At 51.2% G+C, this 26,679-nt stretch overlaps 1 protein-coding gene across 2 annotated transcripts in view; it reads left to right on the top strand.

Moving 5' to 3' along the window:
* Window positions 1–26,679, top strand: part of LOC139755159 (neurogenic protein big brain-like) — a 259,089-nt gene that overhangs the window by 160,457 nt on the left and 71,953 nt on the right. For both annotated transcript variants that reach the window (XM_071673317.1, XM_071673318.1), the window contains exon 3: window positions 18,004–18,208. In XM_071673317.1, the coding sequence (XP_071529418.1) occupies window positions 18,004–18,208 (205 nt within the window). The remainder of the gene's footprint in view (window positions 1–18,003; window positions 18,209–26,679) is intronic.

Consider the following 26,679-nt stretch of genomic DNA (forward strand, 5'->3'; position numbering starts at 1 on the left):
ATGTGGTTGTGTTGTGTGGTGGTAGTGGTGGTGTAATGTGGTAGTGTTGTGTGGTGGTAATGGTGGTGTAATGTGGTAGTGTTGTGTGGTGGTAGTGGTGGTGTAATGTGGTTGTGTTGTGTGGTGGTAGTGGTGGTGTAATGTGGTAGTGTTGTGTGGTGGTAGTGGTGGTGTAATGTGATAGTGTTGTGTGGTGGTAGTGGTGGTGTAATGTGGTTGTGTTGTGTGGTGGTAGTAGTGGTGTAATGTGGTAGTGTTGTGTGGTGGTAGTGGTGGTGTAATGTGGTAGTGTTGTGTGGTGGTAGTGGTGGTGTAATGTGGTAGTGTTGTGTGGTGGTAGTGGTGGTGTAATGTGGTAGTGTTGTGTGGTGGTAGTGGTGGTGTAATGTGGTAGTGTTGTGTGGTGGTAGTGGTGGTGTAATGTGGTAGTGTTGTGTGGTGGTAGTGGTGGTGTAATGTGGTAGTGTTGTGTGGTGGTAGTGGTGGTGTAATGTGGTAGTGTTGTGTGGTGGTAGTGGTGGTGTAGTGTGGTAGTGTCGTGTGGTGGTAGTGGTGGTGGTAGTGTGGTAGTGTCGTGTGGTGGTAGTGGTGGTGTAATGTGGTAGTGTTGTGTGGTGGTAGTGGTGGTGTAATGTGGTAGTGTTGTGTGGTGGTAGTGGTGGTGTAATGTGGTAGTGTTGTGTGGTGGTAGTGGTGGTGTAATGTGGTAGTGTTGTGTGGTGGTAGTGGTGGTGTAATGTGGTAGTGTCGTGTGGTGGTAGTGGTGGTGGTAGTGTGGTAGTGTCGTGTGGTGGTAGTGGTGGTGGTAGTCTGGTAGTGTCGTGTGGTGGTAGTGGTGGTGGTAGTGTGGTAGGGTCGGGTGATGGTAGTGGTGGTGGTAGTGTGGTAGGGTCGGGTGATGGTAGTGGTGGTGGTAGCGTGGTAGGGTCGGGTGATGGTAGTGGTGGTGGTAGTGTAGTAGGGTCGGGTGATGGTAGTGGTGGTGGTAGTGTAGTAGGGTCGGGTGATGGTAGTGGTGGTGGTAGTGTAGTAGGGTCGGGTGATGGTCGTGGTGGTGGTAGTGTGGTAGTGTCGTGTGGTGGTAGTGTGGTAGTGTCGTGTGGTGGTGGTGGTGGTAGTGTCGTGTGGTGGTAGTGGTGGTAGTGTGGTAGGGTCGGGTGATGGTAGTGGTGGTGGTAGTGTGGTAGGGTCGGGTGATGGTAGTGGTGGTGGTAGTGTGGTAGGGTCGGGTGATGGCCACCATGCAGGATGCTGCCACACTTCATTGCCAGATTGAATCTCCGGTTATGTTGCCCCCCACCCTCACCCACCCTACCCTAACTCATCCTTTCCTTCGTCATCCATACCTCATCCCTTCCTTACCCTTGGTATCAGTAGTTACCTGGTACCAGTAATTATCAGTAGTTAAGATTATTTCATAAGGAAAAACATATTTCCTCAAATCGGAAACACATTATCAACCTCTTGTTTTTGAGCTTCAGTTTTGAGTTCCTTTCCTCTGAGAATTCCACTGCAGTGTTTTGTATCAGAGAAATTTTCCATTTCATACTTTCCTGTGGAATTTCGTCGATAGTATACCTCTGCATAACACACGGTGCTTCTTAGCTGTGTTCCTGCCGGCTGTCCTTCTAGTAACAGTGGTGAGTGGGGAGGTGCCTTCTGCTTTACTGTGTTGTTTGTATCACTATAGAAACTAGGGTCTCAGAGAACTCATACAATCCTCCAGCAGATAACCTGGTCATGGATCATTAGGTCTTTTGTTCTCTGTCTTCCCATGTGCTCCAGTGTACAGTGTTCAACCTCCCCCAAGACAGACATACAGTTATAACTCCTCCTATTGCTCAAACTTGCTTCCATAATCTTTGAATTTCTCCTCTCCCATTTTCTGAAGGCTCTTCAGTGTCACATCGTGTCTCCTCATCAGTGTGGCTTACACAAGGTGAACCCGCTGGTTATGATCTTGCTAATATCATTTATGAGAGACTTGTGCTCCACCCTCTGTTGCTACCGTTCATATATAGAAAACGTCTGGTAGGGTCTAGCACTGGGGTCCGAACTTCAGCCTCACCTCTTCTGACTTTCTTCTCTTGCTTTGCTCTCTTTCATCCAGCTGTCTAGACAGACAGCTAGACAGCTTGTCTGTCTCCATTACTATTTTTGACTCAGTCTCTCTCCTTCTTATCCTCTCAACATGGGCGTTCCTCGGAGTTATGTCATGTTTGGTCACTATCTTCGTCAGTCTTCAGCGGGTAAGTGAATGCGCTCACATGCTGACAGTTTTCCACTCCGTTCCATCAAGTGTGGCTCGATGTAGCGCTTCGTCTCGTCACGCCATGATCTAAAACACTCCCATTTGGACACAATGGTCCCCCAGTGGGACGGTGACAACGTAGTGGGGTTTAATGCCTGTTAAAACCTGATTTGGTTGCCATTTGTGTGTCTGCAGTTCCTCCTCACAACTTTCCCATTTGGTGTGATGGTTCCACCACTCTGACGACCCAACGCGATAACGTTACGTTCTCACTGTGATGCACAGGAAACTCTGGCGTCCTTGATGATGGTCCTCCTGGTGAGCAGCTGATTAGATTATACGACTGATGGATTCGTCCTCCTCTCACATGTGGAGAGGTTCTGATTGTACTTCATAGACAACAGTCCAGTCCCAAGACCTACTTATCATCTCCGATCCATTTAATCATAGAACTTCACCCCTCTTGCCGTACGTCCTACTGTTTGTTCTCTAACGTAACCTTACACAGATGTTGCTCTCGTTTCTGCTCCCGAGAGCTGGGTTACTTGTGTCTCCCAGCCTTTAGATAGACGACGTCACACGGGGAAGCTACTGTGTCACATGATGACTGTGTGGCCGCTGGCAACACAAGAGTAGCCTGTTGTCATGACCGTATCTCTCAGCTTTGGAAACCCTCTGCTACCTCGTGTTTCCTAGCATGTAGCACCTGACCTTTCCTCTACACTGCTCAGGTTTGAAGTCTTTAACCGTTCCATGTCTCTCCTAACACCTCACACCGGACCATTTTGAAAGAAGGCAACTTTTTCCCACTTCCTCTTCAGTTCAGATATATTTTCCAGTTCCTCGCTAATGCATCTTGGTAGCATTTGTTGTGTTTCATACAATCGTGAACCTCGATGCAGGCCATCGTGCCAGTCCCTCCCTTCCTCGCACACCGTCTTCATCACCAGACGTGCCACTATTATGTCCAGTTATTCGTTGGTGCTGAGTGTCCTTCCGGCTGGACGTGACGTAGTAGATAAAAGATAAACAATATTTGATGTACATAGTCAGTCGTGTGTACGTGCGGGAGACTGACCACTACTTCTTTGTTTACTTTCAAAAATAAGTTGAGGAACGCCGTGCTGAAGTATCATACCGCCGTGCCGCGCCTCTATGCTCAAAGGTCGTACCGTCGTGCTCAAGGGTCGTACCGTCGTGCTCAGGGGTCGTACCGTCGTGCTCAAGGGTCGTACCGTCGTGCTCAGGGGCCGTACCGTCGTGCTCAAGGGCCGTACCGTCGTGCTCAAGGGCCGTACCGTCGTGCTCAAGGGCCTTACCGTCGTGCTCAAGGGTCGTACCGTCGTGCTCAGGGGCCGTACCGTCGTGCTCAAGGGCCGTACCGTCGTGCTCAAGGGCCGTACCGTCGTGCTCAAGGGCCTTACCGTCGTGCTCAAGGGCCTTACCGTCGTGCTCAAGGGTCGTACCGTCGTGCTCAGGGGCCGTACCGTCGTGCTCAAGGGCCGTACCGTCGTGCTCAAGGGCCGTACCGTCGTGCTCAAGGGCCTTACCGTCGTGCTCAAGGGTCGTACCGTCGTGCTCAGGGGCCGTACCGTCGTTTTCAAGGGCCGTACCGTCGTGCTCAAGGGCCGTACCGTCGTGCTCAAGGGCCTTACCGTCGTGCTCAAGGGTCGTACCGTCGTGCTCAGGGGCCGTACCGTCGTGCTCAAGGGCCGTACCGTCGTGCTCAAGGGCCGTACCGTCGTGCTCAAGGGCCTTACCGTCGTGCTCAAGGGCCTTACCGTCGTGCTCAAGGGTCGTACCGTCGTGCTCAGGGGCTGTACCGTCGTGCTCAAGGGCCGTACCGTCGTGCTCAAGGGCCTTACCGTCGTGCTCAAGGGTCGTACCGTCGTGCTCAAGGACCGTACCGTCGTGCTCAAGGGCCGTACCGTCGTGCTCAAGGGCCGTACCGTCGTGCTCAAGGGCCTTACCGTCGTGCTCAAGGGCCTTACCGTCGTGCTCAAGGGCCTTACCGTCGTGCTCAAGGGCCGTACCGTCGTGCTTAGTGTTGGTGACTGGTCGGGGATCAGGCTGGTCGGGGATCAGGCTGGTCGGGGATCAGGCTGGTCGGGGATCAGGCTGGTCGGGGGATCAGGCTGGTTGAATTCTATAGGTTAGATAGATGGAGGGAGCAGGGGGGGGGGTGGGGGAGGGCTTTTATAAAAGAGGTAGGAGCCAGGTACAGACCAGCCCCCCCCTCCTCCTCTTCCCCCACTGGTCTTGTGTCACACTTGTAACCCCCCCATGATGGAGGGAACCCAATGGGGGCGTGGGGTTGGCCTGGATTCCAGGCCAGGTCTTGGTTCTTGGGTTTTGGACAGAGGAAGACCCCCCCCCCCCCTCTCCCCATCTCCTTTTGAAAGGAATGCCCCAGGTGGTGTAACTTTCCCTCCTCCCCAGGTAGCGCACGTCGGCTCAGGGCCGTCGTCCCTTCCAGAAGGAAGGGTGACCGTCCAGACGTGTGGTGAGCCAGACTCTCACTAGGACACATTCAGTAGTTTCCGACTCCCTCGTGAGTGTGGCTCCCGCACCACATGCTCCACCGGTCATATCCTCTCTCGTCATACTAACGTCTGGTCTCTCGTGACGACGTCCAGGATATATTGAAAGCCTTTGACGGGGTGTGGCCTCAGGCTCTGATCTCCAATCTTCCCTAATTTGACTTCCCTACCTCACTCTGTTCCCTCACATCAAGCCTCCCTCTGGCCGTTCTCTCTCTGGAATTGTCCTCCATAAACTGAGCTTTGTGCTGGCTTGTGAAGCAGTCACAACCAGTCAAGTTTACTGCCTCTCAGGACCCAACTTCCTCCTGTATCTCTATCTAAACCCCCTCACAACTTTCCCATCTGATGACTATGTAATTCCACCGCACAACACAGTAAGCAAACTTGCTAGTACTGTAATGTGTCAAAACCCTCACATTACACAGATATCTAGGTCTGGGAAGTGAGGAGCTTGATGCAGAAGTCGAAGATGTTGTTGATGTGCCAATGGCTGATCCTTCTTAGTATGGAGTACTGATCTCACATTGAGGGAGGTTCCAACTCCATATAATTACTTGACATTCAATCCCAGACACTCTGACTGAACACCTCTCTCGGTCTGACCTGAAATATTTGAATCTCTTGCACTACACACATCAAGGATGAACCTTTGGGTTACCATCTCAATTCCTACATCGCCAGGATGTCAAACTCTTCACCGCTTCATGTTTCCCCGAACACTTAACACGTGACCCATCTTACCAGGCAAGTTTCTCACTTCCTCCCAAACTCTCAGATCATTTATTTATTTTTCATCTTTTCTGCTCGTTTTTCCTTCTTACCTCGATGCCTGGCCTCCGCGGGTCCCCTCCCCACGTTACCTGTCCCTACCAGGGTAGAGGTGAGTGGCAGATGTACACACGTCTGTACACTTCCACTATTCAAAGGGTGTAGCAAGTCTCTCTCTCTCTCTCTCTCTCTCTCTCTCTCTCTCTCTCTCTCTCTCTCTCTCTCTCTCACTCTCACTCACACACACACACACACACACACACACAGACCGTACGGGGGATGGGATGGGGGGAACAATATTCAGTTGGGGAGGGGATGAGATGGGGGTTTTTTTCCATTCTTCCAGTGTTGTATCCCAATGTTGTATCCCAATGTTGTGTCCCAGTGTTGTGTCCCAATGTTGTGTCCCAGTGTTGTGTCCCAGTGTTGTGTCCCAGTGTTGTGTCCCAATGTTGTGTCCCAATGTTGTGTCCCAGTGTTTGAGGTCATGTCCTCAGGAGAAGGAGGGTGTTGGACACTGGATGGGACACCTGGGTCCCCGAGGATTGTCCCGGGACTCACGGGACACCACAGTAACAGGACATGCTGTGAGGCTCAGCCTGACGAAGGTATACACTAAGGCTCTTGGAGCCTCCCTGAGGCTCCTCTGGGTAGGTAGGGTCGTCTGGGGGTTCCCTGGAGTGTTTTGTGGGGTCAGGTAGGGTTGGCTTATGGTTTCTTTGTGGTTCTTGTAGCAGGCAGGGTTATTCTGTGGGGTCTCTCTCTCTCTCTCTCTCTCTCTCTCTCTCTCTCTCTCTCTCTCTCTCTCTCTCTCTCTCTCTCTCTCTCTCTCTCTCTCTCTCTGGCAAGCAGGGTTGTCCAGCAGAGACACCGTTGTGGAGGACGTGTTCAGAGTTGGTGGGTCATAATGTATACAAGACGACTTAAAGGCGCTGATCATCACTGAACTCCCGCGCACGGCAGGTGTCGTCCTGGGTCATCAGAGATGCCCTAGTGTGACACAGACCACAAGGTCCAGAGTCTCGAGGTTCCTCGTGGTTCTGTAGCACTAAGGCTGGTGGTGTGTGGTGGTTCTCGAACCCTCAGTCTGGTACAAAAAGCCATCAGGTCATCTGCATCTCAGAGGAGGTCCATAGTAACCTTGTGAAGAACTCATCATCACTCCCAGGGAGCCACCTGCTGTACCGTCCTTCCCTCCACCTCCTGTACCGTCCTTCCCTCCACTTGCTGTACCGTCCTTCCCTCCACCTGCTGTACCGTCCTTCCCTCCACCTGCTGTACCGTCCTTCCCTCCATCTGCTGTACCGTCCTTCCCTCCACCTGCTCTACCGTCCTTCCCTCCACCAGCTGTATCGTCCTTCCCTCCCTCCTGATGTACCGTCCTTCCCTCCACCTGCTGTACCGTCCTTCCCTCCACCTGCTGTACCGTCCTTCCCTCCACCTGCTGTATCGTCCTTCCCTCCGTCAGCAGGAGAGGACCTGGTCGTACACCAGCAGGAGGTGTAGTCTTCCGTCGTGTTTCCATACAGTTCAGGCGTCCTGGGTGAGAGTTTGTTTATGTGTTTGTGAAGACGTATGATGTTCAGGAACCCGCTGAAGATCTCCACACAGAGCAGGTCCCTCGTGTGTGGCTCAGGAGTTCCTGCCCTCCTCTTCTTCCTTCTTTGTTCTGTGAGAGACATAGATGTTGTTTGGCTGACCCAACAGTACACATAGTGTGCACGCCCCACGCCCTCCTAGCGGCTCGCTCGGGTCTTTCGTAGTCGCTGGATTTTTGTAAAGGTCTTTGAGTTTTCTTTTTCATTTCTGTGATTGTAGGTTGTAGCTGGCTCTGAGCACCTTCAGTAACGTCTGCCGGCGGCGGCGGCGGCGGGGATGGTGAGCGGCGGCAGTAGCGGTGGCGGGATGGCGGGGGTGGGCGGCGGGCGGGAAGGAATGTGTGTGTGTGTGTGTGTGAGTAGCCTTGGATGGTTGTGCTGGGATCGATGGTGGCTGGCTGGCCTGATGCTGCTGCTGCTGCTGTATGGTGGGGGGGGGGGGAGCTGTGGGGTCTAGTTAGGTTGGAGAGAGAGAGAGAGAGAGAGAGAGAGAGAGAGAGAGAGAGAGAGAGAGAGGGGTTCGGGTAGGGTGAGTACATGTGAAGATGAGGGAAAACTGATGTAGTTATATCTATGACGAGATCATCTGCTGGAGGACAGATGACAGAAGACCTGACCGTCCGTGGCAAGGTCGTGTGCTGGAGGACAGATGACCTGACCGTCCGTGGCAAGGTCGTGTGCTGGAGGACAGATGACCTGACCGTCCGTGGCAAGGTCGTGTGCTGGAGGACAGTAACAGTAACCTATATTCATAGTATATATAGAGAGAGACGTGGGAGGGTCTGGTGAGTGTGTGTGGGTGATGGTGGAGGACGGACAGCATTATACTGTAGTACATGTATTACCAGGCAATATAAACACAAAGGAAGTCAAACAGCAGCAGACCAGTGGGTCCAGACGAGGTGGTCAGTGACGGCGCAGGAGGAAAGACTGGTGTGTTAGCGTAGTCACAGTACCAAGACGTACTCTTGTTTCCCAAGTCACAACCTGGCGATTGTTCTTATAACTGAAGTGAGACAAGTCGGGTTTGAAGCGGAAGATTGATCGTGTGTGACTTGACACTTGCGTGTGGCGCTGTGGGAGGTAGGTCATTATATATGTAAACAATGCTGCTGAAGACATCTTGCAAGTACGTCGTGTCATGTGAGGTCAAAATGTTGACCCACAGTGTGTAGTCATGACCAAGAGTGACGTCAGACGAGTGTGTCCGTAAGTAGCTTGTTCGAATGATGTGGTGGTAGTCATTGATCATTGTGAGTACCTGGGTTACATCACCTCCCAACCTTCTCTTTCCGAAGCTACGTGAATGTAAGACAGTGTTGGGTCGCCTCTCGTTGGCAGGAACCCTTCCTCACGCCTTCCGTTGTGGAGCGTGTCCTGCAGGAGTTTGAGCCACGTAGGAGGCTCCTGTTGTGGACGCAAGTCTTGATAGAAAAGCTTGAAGAAAACGTGGGTCACAAAGAAGTTCAAGAAGAAAGGAGAAGAATGACCTTTAACCCCTGACCTGTACCCCTGCCGGCCACACAGCAGCCCTTCATAGCGCTCCCTCCCTCCTGCCAGGGGTGTGGCCAACCTTCTATCCGACCCTGCTGTCCAACCTCCCTCCCCCCAATCCCTGCCCCTGGCAGGGGGACGTAGCACCCCCTGGCGTCGCCATCAGGCACCTTGCTCTGCTCTGGCATTCCCTGTCGTCACGTAAATGACTTTTATTCACAAAATTTTGTTCAAATTGATGCGATTACGAGACCTGCTGACGGTGGGGAAGCTGTGTTACTGTTGTGGTGGCTGTTTGTGAAATCCCGAAAACTATGAAGCTTTGGGTAGCTGGTTGTAGTGTGTGTGAGAGAGAGAGAGAGAGAGAGAGAGAGAGAGAGAGAGAGAGAGAGAGAGAGAATGTCTGGTATGTTGTTCCCTTCCTTGTCGTAAGCCATGTTTGTTTTGTGCTTCTGCTGTTATTAGCCTTCAGATTGTGATGGTATGATATCCTGACCTTTGACCTAGCTCATAAAGGCTCAGGTCAAAGACCAGGTCATCATGGCTGGAGAGGTCGTCTCGTCGCGCCCAGGGGTCGTACTTGAGAGTGCACAGTGACCACAGATTGCGGAGAGACACGCGTCACAACACATCTATCAGAGCAGAACCTCTTACCGGTTGTGGTCCGGTTGTTGTTGTGGAGGGTGCAGCTGGGAGTGGAGAGGGTTGTGGAGGGTGCAGCTGGGAGTGGGGAGGGTTGTGGAGGGTACAGCTGGGAGTGGGGAGGGTTGTGGAGGGTGCAGCTGGGAGTGGGGAGGGTTGTGGAGGGTGCAGCTGGGAGTGGGGAGGGTTGTGGAGGGTGCAGCTGGGAGTGGGGAGGGTTGTGGAGGGTGCAGCTGGGAGTGGGGAGGGTTGTGGAGGGTGCAGCTGGGAGTGGGGAGGGTTGTGGAGGGTGCAGCTGGGAGTGGGGAGGGTCGTGGAGGGTGCAGCTGGGAGTGGGGAGGGTTGTGGAGGGTGCAGCTGGGAGTGGGGAGGGTTGTGGAGGGTACAGCTGGGAGTGGGGAGGGTTGTGGAGGGTGCAGCTGGGAGTGGGGAGGGTTGTGGAGGGTGCAGCTGGGAGTGGGGAGGGTTGTGGAGGGTGCAGCTGGGAGTGGGGAGGGTTGTGGGGCCGATGTGGTCCTCGTCGTGGTCATTAAGGTCGTCAGCTTCACGTCAACACCGCCCGAGTGAGGAAGTCGTCAACCGCTTCGTCAGGTCACGGTGAGGGTTGGTTGCGGGACCACAGACGTGGGTGGCCTCGAGGCCCACCATAGTGGCCCCTGCCTGGAGCTGGCTGGCCACACGTGGCCTCGAGGCCCACCATAGTGGCCCCTGCCTGGAGCTGGCTGGCCACACTTGGCCTCGAGGCCCACCATAGTGGCCCCTGCCTGGAGCTGGCTGGCCACACTGGCATTGTTGACCATGAATGCGTCAGCGCGGTACAGGTAGGAACACACGCCACTCGTCTACACAAGGGTTGTGGTTGTAGGGGAGGGAGTTGTAGATCTTACATTGATTGTGGAGACTTTGTTGTAAACACCTGTACCTCAGGGTCGAGCCAACTTACGAATGTTGTGCATTTCTCGTCATTATTCTGTGACGTCATAGGTTGTACGTAGGCATGATGACGTAGTCCCCGCGTCACGTGGTCAGGTATGTACGTAGTGTGGATGTGTACGGTCAGGATGGAGGTGTTACCGGGGTGATGGCAGGATTGTAACGTGTTTATGTTTTTAATATTCCATTTAATTTGGGTTTAAGATATTTTATTAAATTTTTTAATGCTGTGTTTAATTTGGGCTTAAGATATTTTCTTAAAGTTTTTTAATGTTCAATTAATTTGGGTGTAAAATATTATATATATTCTTTTAGTTGTATTTGATTTGGGTTTAAGATATTTTATTAATTTTTTTACGTTTTATTTAATTTGGGTTTGATATTTTATTAATTTTTTTACGTTTTATTAAATTTGGGTTTAAGATATTCTATTAATTTTTTTTACGTTTTATTTAATTTAGGTTTAAGATATTTTGTTAATTTTTTTACGTTTTATTTAATTTAGGTTTAAGATATTTTATTGATTATTTTAGTTTTATTTATTTTGGGTTTAAGATATTTGATTAAATCTTGAATTGTGCTTGTTGTACGTATGTATGGAATGAGTGAGTGTTTAGTATGTATTGTGAACCACGTGACCTAAGATGGTTCCTGTGTGAACAATGACACATGTGTGTGTCACGACGCGGTCCAGGGAAAGTCTTTTCCAGTTGTGTTCACCTCGGCCTGTGTGATCACGGCCTGGAACTCCGTTTTCCTTCATATTCTGAGTGAACATTTTCTCCAGCCTGGGGTCATGACTGGGCTGTACTGGCTGACTATAGGGTCGTGAGACCAGAGGAGCTTCATCGTCCATTTCGTCCTTCTCGTCTTCACCGTTCGTAAGACCCAGCCGGTCCGCCATTTTCTTTGCAGAGTCAGATGATGATGACCCTCTGCTGGTGAGGTCATCATCCGCCATCATCATTTCTTACAACATTATTGATCATATATACAACACCCTCACTCGTCAACACCCATCATAGAAACGCTAGTTTTCGCGGTCGTATTTTGGAAGTACCCGCCGATATTTTGGCGTGTTGAATATTTTGGCGTGTGTTGGTGATTATATTACACAGAGACTCCCTCTCTCTGGAAGTAATATATGTATGTATATGACTTTGAATATATGTAAATTTGTGTTACAATATATGTAAATATCTGTGAATAGTATTGTGGGGAATTGTGTGTTATCTTAAGAGATATCTCACGGCCACTTATGATAGTTATCATATCTATATATATATATATATATATATATATATATATATATATATATATATATATATATATATATATCGTTCTGTGTTACGCTGAGTGTTTGAGCCGCACGAAGTGAGTCAGTGTAGGTTGTCTACGAGTTACGAAGATGTGATGATGTGCTGGTGGGCCACACCGCTCCCCTCCGCTGCTGGTAGTGTGTGTGTGTGTGTGTGTGTGTGTGTGTGTGTGTGTGTAACAGCGGGAGACACACCACCGTACACACACGTCACGTACCAGGGCGACCAGTATGGTGCACGTACGTAGGTGTGTTGTGATGACGCTCCTCCCTCGCTGAAGTTATGACGGTTGTAGAGGTCTTGTTGTGTGTGGGGGGGGGATGATGGGGTGGTCGTAGTGGTCGTAGTGGATCGATGGTGACGTGTGTGTGGGGGGGGATGATGGGGTGGTCGTAGTGGATCGATGGTGACGTGTGTGTGAGGGGGATGATGGGGTGGTAGTAGTGGTCGTAGTGGATCGATGGTGACGTGTGTGTGGGGGGGATGATGGGGTGGTCGTAGTGGATCGATGGTGACGCGTGTGTGGGGGGGGGGATGATGGGGTGGTAGTAGTGGTCGTAGTGGATCGATGGTGAGGGTGTAGGATCCCGGGATGTGTCCCAGGCTCTCAGTAGACGTTGCCCAGCGAGGCGGCGCACACTGTGTGGTGTTGTTATGATGTCACGACACAACACTGCCTCCTGAACCAGGGCTGGGCGTCCGTGTGTGTGTGTGTGTGTGTATGGCTCCATCGCTCAGACAAAGTTGTTTTTTACTTTCTCTGTCGTTGTGAAAGTTCACAACACACATCCTTCCATTATAAGGTCACATGACCTCATTTTGGACGTGTGTGTCGTGTTGTGACCTGGGTCACTCCCTGGTGGCCGGCCTCATGTGACCTGTGTGTGTGTGTGTGTATGGCGTCCTGGCGGCCGGGGGGGGGGGGGGGGGGGACACCGTCCACCAGCTGGTCATCTGGGTCAGACCGGCAGCACCAGCTGGCGTGGTCGTTTATTCTTGGTACAGTTTGATACATGACGGGTTACAGTGCAGGTCCTGTACCCGGGGAGGAGGTAGGGTACTGTCTACCAGTTATCTACCACTGGTGTGGTGATGACCTGTTCTGTATGATCTACTCGGTAGATGATGACGGACCCAGCTGGGCGATGTGGCAGTCTGGCAGGCAGTGGCACCGCCGCGCGTCTTGGGTCTACCATGTGCACATGGCTGACCCACACGCATCTCAGAGCAAGTACTGTACGCACTCCTCCACCATGACCCCGCCTCTACCACCTCATCTCCGCGTGTAAGTTGGGGCACCAGACCTTCCAGGATCTTCCAGGTACACATCATGATGGTACACCTCTCCCGTGTGTGTCCCTCGTCATGTGGCTGGTTGACCACATTATAAAGGGTCGTACATGATCTTGGAACATTTACCAAACCTGGAGTGTCCTCTGCCATGCAGGGTGAGGTTAGGACACAACAACATGGTGTTCGTGAGAGAGAATGAACATCTTGAAGAACATCATCATTATCTGTTTGTTTTCTTCTTCCTCTCTTGGCCGTGAACTTCCTACCACCACCACACCACCATATCACCACCAGCACACCACACCACACCACACCACACCACACCACATCACACCTCACTGCCACCACCACACCACACCACCACACCACACCACACCACACCACACCACACCATACCATACCACACCAGACCACACCACACCACACCACACCACACCACATCACACCACACCACACCACACCACACCACATCACACCACACCACACCACACCACACCACACCACACCACACCACACCACACCACACCAGACCACACCACATCACACCACACCACATCACACCACACCAGACCACCACATGACTGCTGGAGCAGCAGAGTTGATGCCCAGTAGTAAGCTGTTGCCTGATTCATTATTATTATCTAGTACGAATTGTGGAAATTCCTGCTGTGTGTGTGTGTGTGTGTGTGTGTGTGTGTCCCAGTAATATTGTCAGCTGTGGACCTCATGGGATTTTATGCCGAAATAGCAGGAATTCTGCCGAGGTTGGGATGCAGGGATATCCCACGTGTGAAGTTCACCGGGACGGACATGTGAGGCTGGCTAGGATCAGACAGCCTGAAGGCTAGGTTGGATGACGCGGGCTAGGATGGATAATGCTCTCTATCCTTTCCTAGCAACATATTTTCATGTCTGCCAACTTTATGTAGTACACTTTCCTGTCTGCTTACTTTATTGTAAGTATTGTATGATGTTTTGATCTTTCAATACTGACCCTTAAATGTCAGGTTAAAGGTTAGGCCACCATACCACAAGGTCGTACCATCGTGCTCAAGGGTCGTACCGTCGTGGTCAAGGGTCGTACCGTCGTGGTCAAGGGTCGTACCATCGTGGTCAAGGGTCGTACCGTTGTGGTCAAGGGTCGTACCGTGTCAACAAGTCAAGCCTGTGTTTCACGTGTGCTGTGTGGGTGACATGTGTGTATTATGTGTTGTGTTGAGAAGGTGAACCAGATTTACATAACCAGTAATCCACAACATCTCTGTAGCTTTCACCGATGATGATGTTGTAACCATTTATTAACCAACTTATCATTCTTTAGCTACACTTCAGATTTAAGGCAGATCTGCCTCAAGGATGAGCTATTCAAACTCTTTAAATAAATTTTCTGTCTGTGGTAAGAGTCGGCCATATTGGTTGGTGTTTAAAGTCGCTCTACAGAATTGTGAAAAAAAAGATGTAGGAGGGGGGGAACCCCCCCCCCCCCCCCCCCCCCCCTCGTGAACTATCCCTACCAAGGTCGGCTTCTGATTGGTCAGATTTCTCCAGAGGAGAATGATGTTTGTTTTGAATGTGAATTGTTGGCCTCCAGTCCTCATCATCTGCATACCAGACAGATCCTGACCCAAGTGTAAATTTTCCTCCATCAGAAACCCGGAAGTGTTCAGTTAAGCCGGGCTGGCTGGCTGGCTGGCGTTACCGCGTGACTGTAATGATCAGGTGTGTGACGGGCGTTACGAGGAAGATGCTCATGGTCGGGTGACGGTATCATGATCAGGGGGGAGGGAGGGGGGTCTGGCAGAGTGAGTACCCCAGCCCTGCCACGGTGGCTTCACAGCGGCCCATATGTGGCGGAGGAGGAAACGTGCAACGGTCGGACGGACGGACGAACGGACGGTCGGTCGGTCGGACAGACGGTCGGTCGGACGGTTGGACGGACGGATGGTCGGTCGGTCGGACGGACGGACGGACGGTCGGTCGGACGGACGGACGGACGGACGGTCGGTCGGACGGACCAGATGGGAAGAGGTCATGTGGGATGAACGTCTTAACGTGTACGGTATGGGTCCGACCCCGTGTGTGTGTGTGTGTGTGTGAGAGAGGCCACGGGGTGGGGCTGGCCACGTGGCGGGGCTGGCCACGGGGCGGGGCTGGCCACGGGGCGGGGCTGGCCACGGGGCGAGGCTGGTGGTGACCCTTTAACCAGATGAATAACCCCAACTGTTGATCTCGCTGACCCGACTCTCGGAAATGCCAGCCTCCCCATGTCGGCTTCCCTCCGGTGTTTACCTACCCCCCCCCCCCCCCATGGCCTGCCCCACCCCTGGCCTTAGAGGGAATATCCTCACTTAGCCTCCTTCTTTGTTCCTTCTTTTGGAAAAATAAAACAGGAGGGGAGGATTTCCAGTCCTCCGCTCCCTCTCCTTTTAGTCGCTTTCTACGACACGCAGGCGACTAAAAGGGGAGGGAACGGGGGGCTGGAAATCCTCCACTCTCATTTTTAAATTTCCAAAGGAAGGAACAGAGAAGGAGGCCAAGTGAGGATATTCCCTCAAAGGCTCAGTCCTCTGTTCTACCTCACTAACGCGGGAAATGGCGAATAGTATGAAAAATATATATATATATATATATATATATATATATATATATATATATATATATATATATATATATATATATATATAATTATTATATGGGATAAGTTTATGAACGCTCTTTGTATGTTTTGGACAATCACATGTTTACCAAATGGCGTCTTAGCTTCGTCTCTTCGATGTATATCAACTGACTGTTATATTTCTCTCTTGTGTCTCCCCTGATGATGTGATCATTACACGAAAGTGCATTTGGGAACATCTTGTTTTATTTTCCCCATGGACTCATAGGAATATCTTGATCACGCGCAAAATTTCGATCCTTTCCAACATGGATTCAACACTGCTCTTCTATTACTTCTCTACAAGCTGTCCTGGACTTTCTCCTTTCGTTACTGCTTTCTCCAAATCGCTAATCAAGGCCCACCAACTGAAGTTACGATTTGGATTCTTTAGGAAATGCCTTGATGAACAAGTGATGCATAGATCTGTCCTACCTCAACGATTGTTGCAGCTGTCTGGTCGACCATTTGACCAATTGTAAACAAGTGAGTCTGGCAACAAGTGTATCCTAAACTTGTTATGTGGGATAAGTTTATGAACGCTCGTTGTATGTTTTGGACAATCACATGTTTACCAAATGGCGTCCTAGCTTCGTCTCTTCGATATATATCAACTGACATATTTCTCTCTTGTGTCTCCCCTGATAATGTGATTATTACACGAAAGTGCACTTGGGAACTTATCGTGTTTCATTTTCCCCGTGGACTCATTGGAATATATATATATATATATATATATATATATATATATATATATATATATATATATATATATATATATATATATATACTTGGTAAATGTGCTTGTCCCTGGTGTGTTTACACTGGTGCACCACTTGAGTGTGTCAGTTGGAAGTGTTTGGTGTGTGTGTTGACCGTGAGGAACTCCTGGGTGTGTGTGTTGTCTGGGGGAGACGAATACTTTCATGTTTTGATTTCTGTTTTATTTTTTTTCTTCAAATTATGAATTATTAATTTGATGTGTGATGGTCAGGTGGAGCAGGGCACCTGTACACTTCCCTCAGCCTACATCATGCATGTATACAGCTTCAGTCCTGTGTTTATATATACATATATGTAGACGAAGGGATTTGATAATTACCCTGGGTGAAGGGTACGTGTCCAGGAGGGGTGTGGGTGGATGCAGGTATAGGGCGGACTGTGGGTACAGTACATGGACCGGGGGGGGGGGGGGTGACAGGTGGGCCCAGAGTGTCCATTTCCCGTGAAAAGGGATGGGATAAAGTTCATGACCCTGGCACAGTACAGAGCATGACCCTGGCACAGTACAGAGCATGACCCTGGCACAGTACAGAGCATGACCCTGGCACAGTACAGAGCATGACCCTGGCACAGTACAGAGCATGACCCTGGCACAGTACAGAGCATGACCCTGGCACAGTACAGAGCATGACCCTGGCACAGTACAGAGCATGACCCCTGGGGGACGGGCGAACGTATTATAACGTAAACATAACACAGACAGATGGACGGATGAAGAGAGAAAGAAAATGTCATGTTGTCTTGACGAGGAAAGGAATTTTGAGAACTGGTTCTGCCGTGGGAACATGATGGGTTAACACCTGAGCTGCTTTGTTCCGTGATGATGATGAAGGAAATCACCTCGTCTATATATAATCTTTGCCTCCACCTACCTTACACATGTCCACCGTCATCAGTGATGGGATTTTGATGTTTCTTCTCTGTATGTTTGGACAAATGAAAGATTTGAGACTGAAGACGTCAGGGGCCACCTTGCATGGTCGACCCACTGAGAGAGTAACCCCCCCCCCCCCTCTTGTGTAGGTGAGGAGTGCCTGCGTCAGTTGTTGACCTGGGTCAGGGAGGTCACGGGTCGCTGCTCACGTGAGTAGAAGGTCAAGTGCTGACACACTTCCTAATGTAATAGGTTAAGTGCTGGCAGGCTTCTTATCAGTAAGTGGTTAAGTGGTGACACAGTTGTTATAAGTAAGTGGTTAAGTGGTGACACAGTTGTTATAAGTACGTGGTTAAGTGGTGACACAGTTGTTATAAGTAAGTGGTTAAGTGGTGACACAGTTGTTATAAGTAAGTGGTTAAGTGGTGACACAGTTGTTATAAGTAAGTGGTTAAGTGGTGACACAGTTGTTATAAGTAAGTGGTTAAGTGGTGACACAGTTGTTATAAGTAAGTGGTTAAGTGGTGACACAGTTGTTATAAGTACGTGGTTAAGTGGTGACACAGTTGTTATAAGTACGTGGTTAAGTGGTGACACAGTTGTTATAAGTAAGTGGTTAAGTGGTGACACAGTTGTTATAAGTAAGTGGTTAAGTGGTGACACAGTTGTTATAAGTAAGTGGTTAAGTGGTGACACAGTTGTTATAAGTAAGTGGTTAAGTGGTGACACATGTGTTATGGGTTATAGATCAGGTGTTGACGTAGTTAATAAGTAGTAAGACTGTGTGTTATGACCTGTTATACCATTGGTTCATCATCACAACTCACGCGTGACTTGTTGTTCTTCCAGGGCGACGTCTTCAGGATTCTCGGGCGACCTTGGTGCCACTGGGGTACACAAGGTCATCACGTCCTGGCAGGGGCTGGGCATAGAGTTCCTGCTGACCTTCGTGGTGGTGTTCGTCTTCTTCGCCTCCGTCAACCCCTACCGCAGGAGCTTCGGTAACCCCGCGGTCGCTGTGGGCCTGGCCTACCTGGCCTGCACGCTCGTCGGGGTACGTGATGACCTCTCTTGATCAAGCAGATGTGTACGTGTACGTGTGTGTACGTGTACGTGTGTGTGTACGTGTACGTGTGTGTGTGTGTGTGTGCTTTACGGGGAAGGCCACGCCCTGGACCACACCCCTGTGGTGCTGGCCACGCCCTCAGGGTACGGGGCGGCGCTGTTATCACCCAAGTGTTAGTGTATATCACCACGGTCGGTCACCCACGCCTCCTGGTGAGGTGACCTGCCTAGGGTCCTCGTGAGGGCCTGGTGACCTGGCTGGCTGGCTGGCAGGTCAGGGGTCAACGAGTGTCAACCGTCATTGGCTGGTACCCCAGGCCCTCCTACCACACGACCCTGGTGGTCTCAGCCCAAGCTGCGGGGGTAGAAGACAGCCCCTGCAACCCTGGTGAGGTACGAGGAGTGGTGAAGGTGGTGGTCAGGTCACCAGGGCTGGTCTGAGGGCTAGATGGTCCTGTGGTGGGCCTACCCCCAGACGCCAGCCATCAAGACCAATACAAAATTTAAGATTGAAATTAAGGATTGATGGGAGGGGGGGGGGGGCAGACACACGGGGGGGGGGGACGGGGGGGGGGGAGCCGTATGTTGCATGAGGGGTATGTGGCTATACACAGCCGGGGGAGGGGGAGGGGGAGGGGGGTTGTATTGGCCTGGGGGAGTACAGGAGAGATGAAGATGACGTGGTAGGGGTTGATAGGGGGGGGGGGGGGAGGAGAAACAAGAGGGAAATCGAGGAGAGGTTGGTTGATGGACGACACACACACACACACACACACACACACACAGGAGCGGGCCAGCCAGCCAGCCAGCCAGCCAGCCAGCCAGCCAGCCAGCCAGCCAGCCAGCCAGCAGGACAAACTTCGTCATAATCTGCTTTAGTAAAGTGAGTTGCAGTGGGGGAGGGGGAGTCTGGTCACACAGACGCGTGCGAGTCTTGGATGGGGGGAAGACGTGTTCCTGTGACCCTTTACCGGCGAGGTCATCATGTGGTAAGGTCATCACGACCCTGACCCTCATGACCGACGAGATAATGATGACCTCGTGCACCTGATGACACTCATGACCTGAGACGTGGCCTCTTGCCTCCACCATCACTCATGCACGACACGAGGAGGTGTGGGTGGGTGACCTGCAGGTGTGGCCAGGTGGGTGGGTGACCTGCAGGTGTGGCGGGTGACCTGCAGGTGTGGTCAGGTGGGTGGGTGACCTGCAGGTGTGGTCAGGTGGGTGGGTGACCTGCAGGTGTGGTCAGGTGGGTGGGTGACCTGCAGGTGTGGTCAGGTGGGTGGGTGACCTGCAGGTGTGGCCAGGTGGGTGGGTGACCTGCAGCTGTGGTCAGGCAGGTTTGTGAGCTGGAGCACCTCACACACCAGAGACTGGCGAGACAACACAGTGGTGGCAGACATGACAGCATATGACCTCACCACAGTGACACCAACACCAGACACAATATATGACCAACACACACACACACACACACACACACACACACACACACATGTTACAACGGTTCACACTGGGGGCAGGTGTGTCACACTGGGGGCAGGTGTGTCACACTGGGGGCAGGTGTGTCATACGTTATGGTTTAGCAACCTAACCTATGGTCGTCTTCTACGTAGTCCACATCTTAGTTGTAAACAGAAAACCGAGCCAATTACAACATTTGAATTTAGTTGTTGTTTTTGCTCATTTCAGGAACAGTTTGAGTTTGAAAATGTTCCGTTTGTTCCAGTGGTTGTTCATGTGAGGCACAAGCCGTGGAGAACATAAGGAAGTTTGTGTTTACAACTGGGTCAAGAAGCAGGTCAGGAGAGCACTCTGTGGGGTTATTGCTTCATGAATTACTGTGATTTTCACATGACGGGTTATATACACGTAGGTGGTGAGCACGACGGGTAGATGACGTTGTACACCAAGAACACTTCCAACCACGTCACTCACTGACGTGTAGGGGTCCAGTTGTAACAAGAGGAGGTTTACCGTGACACTCACCGTCACGTATTCATCGTAACACGTCACGTCACGTACTGGCTGTTACGCGGGATACAGACGTAACTCTTTATGTCTGACCTTTAATGGTAGTTTAGCGTGATGGTTGACACACACTGCCTCCCACCTGGTGGTCGGCAAGCCAATTATAAAAGGAATTTGTTTTGGTTTTGTCGTATTTATACGTACGTGTGTGTGTGTGTGTGTGTGTGTGTGTGTGTGTGAAGCACAACACAGTTGTGTGTGGTGTATTGCTCACAAGCCAGAGCATCAGTCACCAGAGGAGTGGGCCACCGGTGTGGTGGACTGTGGTAGTACCACACATGTATCCACAACACATACCAGTGGGAGAGAGACACACGCAAGACGTTCTTAATACAGCGATCGAGACGCTCCCTCTATAGCATGAGGGAGCGAGTTGTTCATTCTGTAAAAAGGAAAACAAACGTAAAGAAAAAAGGCTGGAAGATGTGGACCATCAACCGAAAATGTTCTCGATACTCAGCAACGTGAAGTGAAATGGAAAAACAATGGGAGAGAGAGAGAGAGAGAGAGAGAGAGAGAGAGAGAGAGAGAGAGAGAGAGAGAGAGAGAGAGAGAGAGAGAGAGAATATAAAGCTTATGTACAAAGCTAACACGGTCAGGTTACTGAGTGTAGAGGAAGGCACATACACTGGTCATTGCGGCCGAGGGCTCCCCTCACCTGCTGGTCCACCTGCATGTATGGCTGGTCACTGAACCAAATTCCTTCTTAAATATGAATGACCCACGACTCACCACCTCGCCACAGGTCGTACAGACAAGGTCACTGTGACCATGTGTACTGTGCCGTCTGTGCCACACGACCGGGACTGTGTACGTCTTTTATTTCCACTGCTGCACGCCCTTCGTGGGAGGAGCAGTCAACACTGTGAGAGGAGAGTGTGCCATCACCCGGCCATGATCACAACGGACCAGCGTCGTCCACGTCACAGTGGTGAAAGCAGAACAACTGGCGAGGATGACAGACATGATACAGGAGTAGGATGGTTGTGGTTGTGAGTCGTGTGTTGTGAGACTTCGTGGCCTCACCATGATCCACCCACCTCACACCCCAGGACACCTATGGTGCCAGGTCACGCCTCGCTCGGTAGCTACCATATGATGGCTCGGCCGCTGCAGCAGAACACACAACTTGCTGTCGTGGTGATGCGCGTTGCACGAGCCTGGGATGTGGGCTTGGTCATGGTGGGCCGGGAGCGGCCGAAAGACATGGGTAAAAGAGGAATGATTGTAAGCATTCTTAACTGGTTTGGTCAACAGGGAAGTTTCACCTACTCCCAGAGAAATGTTCCCATTATTATCGTCTCCCGTTGTCGTGTTTATTAAAAAAATACCAAAGTTTCACTTCATGAATTGAAAGATGATAAAAAACGGTTTATTGAATGTAGGCAACCATGGGGCTGTAGGCACACAGTTCAGGTGTTACAGACGTGACACAAGTGTGAGACGTAATACTGTCATGTTAATTGTTCATAAAACCACTTCATCAAGATCAAGGCGAGGCTATGGTGTTTCCAAGGTTTGGACAAGCACTCAGTGGGAGGAGAGGGTATTGACCACTGACAAATATACACCAGTTCTACAGTGGTAACGTCGTCCACTGAAGTGAAAGATAAGTTTGAGCATCTCCAGCCGGGGGATGTGAGGAAGACAAGAAGATATAAACACAAACTCCATCTTAAGAGTGTGAGGACCAGTGTCCAAGTGGCCATGACCAGCGAGCAGCAGTTGTCTCCTGCAGAACAGTGGTAGGTTGGAGGTTACACACACACACACACACACACACACCTCCGTCACCAAGAGAGGTAAGGTCTGTGATGATCATGATCATGATCATGATGATGGTGATGATGATGATGAGGATAATGATGCAAGGCGTCATGGCCGAGTGATGCAGTGTGGAGGGACGTAAGCAGGGCAGTTCCCCGTCACGTAGACCAGATAACCAGGATTTGTGGGACACGGAGGCCAGCCAACGGCCAGCGGCCTCCAACAGTTTGATTGAGCAAGGTTGTAGCGTGCCACATTGGTCGCATCTCCCAGACCATTGTAAGGTAGAAGACCTCCCAAACCATGGTGAAGTGAAGTGATGGAAAGATATCAAGAATCATATTGGAAAGAGAGGGATGGCAATATGGGCCACAGTAGTGAGGGGATCTGTGCTGTGTGACGACAGACTCGGCATTTTCCTCGTCTGCTTCACCCATGCAACACACACACGTCAAGGTTGGCGCAGCAGACGTACACGTACAGTGATCTTCAGTCCTCCCTAGTTACCCCTGAAATGTCCCCTCACCACCCTCCTCCTCCCCTCCCCTCCTCCTACCCCTTCTTCCAGACGAGATAAAAGTTTGAAAATAAAATCGAATTCGGTTTGCAAAAGTTTGAGAGGAAGAGGAAAACAAGGAAATCTGCCAGGAAGAAAGTGCTACGCTGGGAAAGGGATAGAAACAAATGACTTCATTTACTGTAGAATGTTATGTACGTGATGTGTATGTACGTGATGTGTATGTGCGTGGTATATATGTACATTATATGTATGGTACGTGATGTGTTATGTGTGTACGTGGTGTGTATGTACGTTATATGTATGTACGTGGTATATATGTACATTATATGTATGTACGTGATGTGTATGTACATTAATGTTGCCTTGCATACAAGGAGTAGCTGACATGTGAATGGTAGTGGGTAATTTTGTTAGATTTACGGAAAGTTATTATTATTCTTACACGCGGAGATGAGGTGGTAGAGGCGGGGTCATGGTGGAGGAGTGTGTACAGTACTTGCTCTGAGATCCGTGTGGGTCAGCCATGTGCACGACGACCACCACACCCACCACCACCACCACACCCACCACACCCACCACCACCACCACACCCACCACCACCACCACACCCACCACAACCACCACACCCACCACACCCACCACCACACCCACCACCACCACCACACCCACCACAACCACCACCACCACACCCACCACCACACCCACCACCACCACCACACCCACCACAACCACCACCACCACACCCACCACCACACCCACACCCACCACCACCACCACACCCACCACACCCACCACCACCACCACCACCACCACACCCACCACACCCACCACACCCACCACACCCACCACACCCACCACCACACCCACACCCACCACCACCACCACACCCACCACACCCACCACCACCACCACCACCACCACACCCACCACACCCACCACCACCACCACACCCACCACCACCACCACACCCACCACCACACCCACCACCACCACCACACCCACCACAACCACCACCACCACACCCACCACCACACCCACACCCACCACCACCACCACATCCCACCACACCCACCACCACCACCACCACCACCACCACACCCACCACACCCACCACACCCACCACACCCACCACAAGCACCACCACCACACCCACCACCACCACCACACCCACCACAACCACCACCACCACACCCACCACACCCACCACCACCACCACCACCACCACACCCACCACACCCACCACACCCACCACACCCACCACACCCACCACAAGCACCACCACCACACCCACCACCACCACCACACCCACCACAACCACCACCACCACACCCACCACAACCACCACCACCACCACACCCACCACCACCACCACCACACCCACCACCACCACCACACCCACCACACCCACCACAACCACCACCACCACCACACCCACCACACCCACCACACCCACCACAACCACCACCACACCCACCACCACCACCACACCCACCACAACCGCCACCACCACACCCACACCATCACCACCACCACCACCACATCAACCGTCCCTCACACCACCGTGTGGGTCAGCCATGTGCACGACAAGAAGGACCAGCTTACACGTGCGTGCGTGGCCCACCAGTCTTCACCACCTGGCTGACCATCTGCCATCTGCTGGGATGTTGCACGGTAGACAAGGTCAACACTGCACATCACAACTACCACACCAGCCTGGCTGTGTGGCCTGCGACCTCATGGTCGACCAACCACACAACCCAGCAACAACCTGGCCACCACCAGCCTCTGGAGTTGTAGAAATGTACGACCAGCGTACCTACAGGCCAGCCTCTGGGGCAGTGCTGGCTGCTGCTGCCACCGTCTGGTCGAACATTACAAGAGAGAAATACCGAGGAAATAACAGGTGGGGAGGAGGGAAGTGTTGTAGCTTTGTTTGGTGAAGTGATTCACGATTGTCGTGTGGCACAGGTGCTTAACAGGGTGACGTAGGTCTTGTGCCTCAGAAGTTAAGGAAAAAAAAAAGAAAAGAAACGTTGAAAATGTGAGACAGATGAAGTGTACGTACGTGGCCTGTGTGAACAGGGCACGACATACAGGTGGCTGACTGACTGGTCATATTCATACTGGAGCGGAAAACATGAAAGTATATGATGATGTATGTAAGGTGAGGACGGTGGACGAATGTAGTCACACACACACACACACACACACACACACACACACACACACACACACACACACAGAGAGAGAGAGAGAGAGAGAGAGAGAGAGAGAGAGAGAGAGAGAGAGAGAGAGAGAGAGTGGGATATTCTCGCACTGTAAACAATAAGAAGCAGCACTTGAGGTTCACCAGTTATTGAGACTCTGTATTGCTGTGCTCGTCCCCTTGAGGGGGTCAGAGCCGCCAGAGATATAGATAGATAGATAGATAGATGGATGGATAGATAGATGGATGGGTAGAATTTTCTAGGAAACATTGTGAAGTCCCCCTGCCGCAGGGGACCATGCTTACTCTGCTGCTGTGTGTGGTGCACGTGAGGACACAGTCTGCCACGCCCTCACTCCGACACCATCACGAGGCCCTGTATCATGCATGACTGAGGCCAACGTACACCTGGTCAGCAGAGGGAGATGTCATCACCGCTGACGGAGACCACAGGAGGGAGCAGACTGGAGATGAGTAGATTGTGGTTGTGGGAGTACATGATGAAGGACTGATAAGAGTTGATGGCTTATCACAGTGTTATCTGCCGCTGTACTGCAGTAAAGACGTATTCTGTATGTATTAAGATAATGAAGGAAAGATCAGAAATACGTGGAGTGTACTGGTCACCGTCCCTCACCGTCTCGCATTCACGGGCCGCCCAGGGTCAGGTGCATAGGTTCGAATCCTGGTTGCGGCAGTCGGTCCACAGTCAACCCAGCTGTTCATCCACCTTAGAGTTTGGTCGATAAAATGGACATCTGGCTCAGGCTAGAGTGTATATATATATATATATATATATATATATATATATATATATATATATATATATATATAGATAGATAGATAGATAGATAGATAGATAGACGGCCCTACACGCACACGGTATACCCAGCAGGTAATGTAAACCACGAGGAAGCTAGGGAGGCCAGGATCCAACATGGATAACAAGTCGTATTTTCTGGTGGTTGTCACACGTGTGTGTTGCTGTACACTGGATGTCTGGCCTCATCGTGTTTTAACCCCTCGAGAACAACGTTACAACCCGTGAGCATGATGACCTGGCTCTTGACCTGGTCCTTCACCTGGCTCTTGACCTGGTCCTTCACCTGGCTCTTGACCTGGTCCTTCACCTGGTGCTTCACCTGGCTCTTGACCTGGTCCTTCACCTGGCTCTTGACCTGGTCCTTCACCTGGTCCTTCACCTGGCATTTGACTTGGTCCTTCACCTGGCTCTTGACCTGGTGCTTCACCTGGTGCTTCACCTGGTCCTTCACCTGGCTCTTGACCTGGTGCTTCACCTGGTGCTTCACCTGGTCCTTCACCTGGCTCTTGACTTGGTCCTTCACCTGGTGCTTCCCCTGGTCCTTCACCTGGCTCTTGACCTTGTCCTTCACCTGGTCCTTAAGCCAGGTTAAAATAAAGTCATGCCATCACACCTAAGGATCTCACGTGCCGTCGTGCCCCAGACGTAAGGTTGTGTGTGTAGTGTGTGTGGTGTTCACTCATATGGTGTTCACTCGTGTGGTGTTCACCCTTGTAGTGTTCACTCGTGTGGTGTTCACTCGTGTGGTGTTCATCATGTTGGGTTTATATATGTCCAATGCTCCAGTCAAGGCCAGACGCCCTGATCACGAACACAGATGAAACAGCACAACTCCCCTGGGAAGGTAGAGGAGGGGGACAATAATAATCAGACGACGGGTATGAAAGTAATGAGGAAACCTGTCGTTTAAAATGGGCTCAGTTGGTCGGTTGTAGGAAAGACGTGAGGAGGAAGAGAGTGCGAGAGCTTGGAAGTGTAAGTAAGGAAGTAGATTTCACATCGGCTCACCGTCCCTTGATTTACTGGAGGCCACACACTGATGATGCAGTAGGTGACGCAGTATTACATGCTCTAGCTAAAGGTGGAGGTACACAAGCAGCCAGCTGGCTG

This window comes from Panulirus ornatus, chromosome 18 (genome assembly GCF_036320965.1).
Source record: "Panulirus ornatus isolate Po-2019 chromosome 18, ASM3632096v1, whole genome shotgun sequence".
NCBI classification, from domain to species: Eukaryota; Metazoa; Arthropoda; class Malacostraca; order Decapoda; family Palinuridae; genus Panulirus; species Panulirus ornatus.